Here is a 4,231-nt window from a genome sequence, read left to right on the forward strand (position 1 = left end):
CTTTGAGGTTTGCAACACCCTCATCAATTTTACTATGGCTCATATACAATATATGCAAAATTTTGTTTTGTAACATAGTAGAGACAGACAAAATCACACGTTTGTACTGTTTAGGAGCCCCACCGATATCGATTTGCCTAACAATATTTCTATTTACTTATCGTTAGCGCGTTGGAAAAAATATAATTGCGGTATTTGTTGCAGCTCTTTAGATTCGGAATTGAAATCCAGCCGAGATCATTTTTGATTTTTCACCCTAGATTCGATCAAATAACGCAGCAGTCAAGTACTGCGACTGCTATCTACTTAATACCCCCAAACGAAAGGCAGCGAGCTGGCAGAACCGTTAGCACACCAGGCTAACGTTTTGAATTAAAACTCAACCGAGGTCGACTTTAATATTTGTCCTTTCGGGGTCGATGTTATCGAACCCCTTCCGACAAAATCTCAGGCCTTGTGAAGAAAAAAAATTGATATTTCTAACAAGCTATTAATTTTTGGATATAGGATCGGATCCACAGTAGCCGACTGGTAGGCAAAGTCGATTTAAAACAATGTACCTAAATATCGACAATAGTTGACTGCATTTTAAATTCTTGATAGTTTGGCGGGTAAAATTTATCAGCAACTGGTAAATTTTGAGATTAGCACTCCTTGCTTTTGTTTACCATTTCCGGGGGTACAAGTTGATGCAACAGATGACGAATATTCTAATTTGGCGCCTTGTGATTTCATTGGTTAAAATTCAAAAGTCAGGTGACATGGATGCCTAATTAGCAACTATTTCGTCATGGAGCCGACTAAAGCTTATTTAAAGGTAAAATATAATATACCGGTTTAATTTGCTGTTCGCTGCGTAATCTGCAATCAATTTGAATAATGTCTGGCCGTGGGAAAGGAGGTAAAGCGAAAGGAAAGAGCAAGACCCGCTCATCCCGTGCCGGGCTACAATTCCCCGTCGGTCGTATCCACCGTCTTCTCCGTAAGGGAAACTATGGTGAACGTATTGGTGCCGGGGCCCCTGTCTACCTTGCTGCTGTGATGGAATATTTGGCTGCCGAGGTGTTGGAATTGGCAGGAAATGCTGCCAGAGACAACAAGAAATCAAGAATTATTCCCCGTCACTTGCAGTTGGCCATCCGTAACGACGAAGAATTGAACAAGCTTTTGTCTGGAGTGACCATTGCCCAGGGTGGTGTTCTTCCCAACATCCAAGCTGTCCTTCTCCCAAAGAAGGCCAACAAGGCAGCTAAGTAAATGAATTTTGCTAATATTCAACTACAAACGGCCCTTTTTAGGGCCAATACATCTTATGTAAAGTTATCTCTTGACTTAAATTTCATGTGGTTTAATTTGTTTAGATCCAGTGACCAAAATGCGCGGAAGAGTTAAACAGATGTCTTCTATAAATTGAATTTGTGCTTAAACGCTCGTATTTAATAGCTGTGTTTATTACGTTGAAGTAAACTAAATGTTTATTTTCTAGTTTCGTTACGTTGAAGTAAACTAAATGTTTATTTTCTAGTTTCGTTAGTAAGCAAAGATTTTCTCTTTCGGGGCGGGATATGATTTGCTTTGCAGAATCTGTTGTTACAGGGGAACGTTGTTCTTTTCCTTTATTTGCATTTCAGTAAGTGGAGACCCGATTCAGTGGATTTGATTTAATTGAAATGGAAGCAATTCAAATTTTGAGTACGTGTACAAAAACGTCCAGATGGACTATATGTAATCTGAACCTTTCCTCCCGTGTTTTATTTTATTTTTTTTACGGAATCTCACGTTTTAGGCTGTGGAGATTCCGAAAAAAGATTTTCAAAATTTCGATTCCCCCCACCCCGGTTTTTATATAGATCCACAGGGTGAACCTAACCCTAACCCCAGTTTTGTGAGATTTGGCTGTTATTTCTAGCATATAAATAGCCTGCTTGGTGGGGGGGGGGGGTTTGAAATTTTTTTTCAGAATCGGAATCTCCATAGCCTAAAACGTAGGATTCCGTAAAAAAAAATTAATAAATAAGGGGGGGGACGGTTCAGATTACATATAGTCCATCTCTACCTACAAAAATAATACATTACATACTATCAACTTCTTTTGTCAGTTTGAATATTAATTATTTGCGTAACATTTATATAAATATGTAAGTTTATTTTAGCCTCAACAAATATGGCTTTTAAATTTAAATAGCAGATATGGCTGCGAGGTAAAAAGCTTGCTTTCTCAACCATTCTGGCACCTTGGGCAAGTGCCTTCTATATCCCCTTGGTGGATTTGGGAGCCGTAAACTGATAGACCCGTCGTATATATGTGCCTGTTCCCCGCCACCATCGCTTGGCAACTGATGGTGTTTACGTCTCCGTAACTTAGCAGTTCGGTAAAAGGAGACAATAGAATAAGTACCAGGCTTACGATATCGACCAGTGCTCCGGCACGGCTGCAAATGACAAGTAAAAAAATAAACAAGCAACGGTTTTAAATTTTTTAAAGGTTTGTGTTTATTGAAGATAAAGTAAACTATTATGCATTTAAATACTTATTTTCTACGACGTTTCGTTAATAGCGAAAGATTTTCTTTCGGGGTGGGATACGATTTGCTTTGAAGAATCGCTTGTTAAAAGTGAATGTTTCTCTTTTTCTAAAGAAAAAGACGGAGATTTTTATCAGATTCAGGACTGCAGACTAGATTCAATTGAAATGAAAATTTCAAGTAAATGCACCGTATTTCTAGACGGTATTATTGGGTTAACGGTCAGAAAAAATTTGTGGAGATGGAGTATATGTAATCTGGGTATACCCCCACTTTAAAATTTTTTTTTTTTTTTTTACGGAATCCTGTTTCAGACCATGGAGAATCCGATTCTGGAAAAAAAAATTTTCAAAAATCTCAATTTCAATCCACAGGGTAAACTTAACCCTAACACTAGTTTTGTGAGATTTGGCTGTTATTTCTAGCATGTAAATAGCCTGCTTGGTGGTGGTGGTGGGGGGGGAATTGAAATTTTTCAAAAACTTTTCAGAATCGGAATCTCCATAGCCTAAAACGTGGGATTCCGTAAAAAAAATAAGGGGGGGGGGGAAAGGTTCAGATTTATAGTCCATCTCTACCAACATTTTTTCAGACCAACTGTTTTTATTTAAACTACAAAGAAAAAAAAAAAAAAGGATGTAACCGGAAAATGAGAGGAACAGAACGATGTACGGTTATAATTCTATTAAACCGAGTTTTCACAACGACTACTCAGAGTACTACACGGGGACAGTATTTACAACTCAGCAGGTGTATTGAGGAGTAATATTTATGGAACCTCATCACTAATGTTCATAAATTAACTTTAAAAGAAAAATCCAAGAATGTAATGGAAAAATAGAAACGGATAGTTTAATACTAAGACAAAAGGAACTTTTTAAAAATCAAGTCTGAATTGTTTAAATCCCAGCAAACAAATGAGATGTGCTAAAAACCCTTACATAGGGCAAATTTCAGGTTTTCCATCGTATGAATCGTGTATAACACATCTGCCCGAATGTCTAATTTCTAGTTAAGATAATCAAGGTATATTTTAAAGGCAGGGAGAAACGAAAACTTTTAAAAATCATTTTATATATACATACAAAGACGTCAGAATATCGCGCTCCATTTGTAAGATGAACTCTTCGAATACATACGTTAAAAGCAGTTACATTGACAATGCTAAAACAGATCCTAAGACGACCACATACATGTACCGAGGAGGATTAACACCGTTCGGATTCCATTCGTTTATACAAGATAATACATCAAGTGTAAAGACAGAAACTTTTTAAAATGTAACTAAACGAAAAGCAGAGGAGACTTTCGATATAAAATGGGGGCCCTAAAAAGGGCCATTTTACAATGCTTAAAGCAATTTAAGCTCTCTCGCCACGGATGCGACGGGCAAGCTGGATGTCCTTGGGCATGATGGTCACTCTCTTCGCGTGGATAGCACACAAGTTGGTATCTTCGAAAAGACCAACCAAGTAAGCTTCGCTAGCCTCTTGAAGAGCCATCACAGCAGAACTCTGGAAACGAAGATCGGTCTTGAAGTCCTGAGCGATTTCACGGACAAGTCTCTGGAAAGGGAGCTTCCTGATGAGAAGTTCCGTGGATTTTTGGTAACGTCTGATTTCACGAAGAGCAACGGTCCCAGGCCTGTAACGATGAGGTTTCTTCACACCGCCAGTAGCTGGGGCACTTTTCCTGGCTGCCTTGGT

General features: G+C 38.4%; 2 protein-coding genes across 2 annotated transcripts in view; one reads left to right on the forward strand and one right to left on the reverse strand.

The window, feature by feature from the left end:
• The first annotated feature begins 838 nt into the window (after positions 1-838).
• Positions 839-1,291, forward strand: LOC106874032 (histone H2A). The gene has a single exon (XM_014921593.2). It carries the CDS (start codon positions 880-882, stop codon positions 1,255-1,257), a length of 378 nt encoding a protein of 125 aa, XP_014777079.1. The 5' UTR covers positions 839-879; the 3' UTR covers positions 1,258-1,291.
• Positions 1,292-3,061: 1,770 nt separating this feature from the next.
• LOC106874029 (uncharacterized) overlaps positions 3,062-4,231 on the reverse strand; it is a 3,248-nt gene continuing 2,078 nt past the window's right edge. Inside the window, exon 2 of the mRNA XM_052971382.1 lies at positions 3,062-4,231. This exon is cut by the window's right edge and continues 3 nt beyond it. Coding sequence (XP_052827342.1) covers positions 3,887-4,231 — 345 coding nt within the window. The 3' untranslated portion in view covers positions 3,062-3,886.

Source organism: Octopus bimaculoides, chromosome 10 (genome assembly GCF_001194135.2).
Source record: "Octopus bimaculoides isolate UCB-OBI-ISO-001 chromosome 10, ASM119413v2, whole genome shotgun sequence".
NCBI classification, from domain to species: domain Eukaryota; kingdom Metazoa; phylum Mollusca; class Cephalopoda; order Octopoda; family Octopodidae; genus Octopus; species Octopus bimaculoides.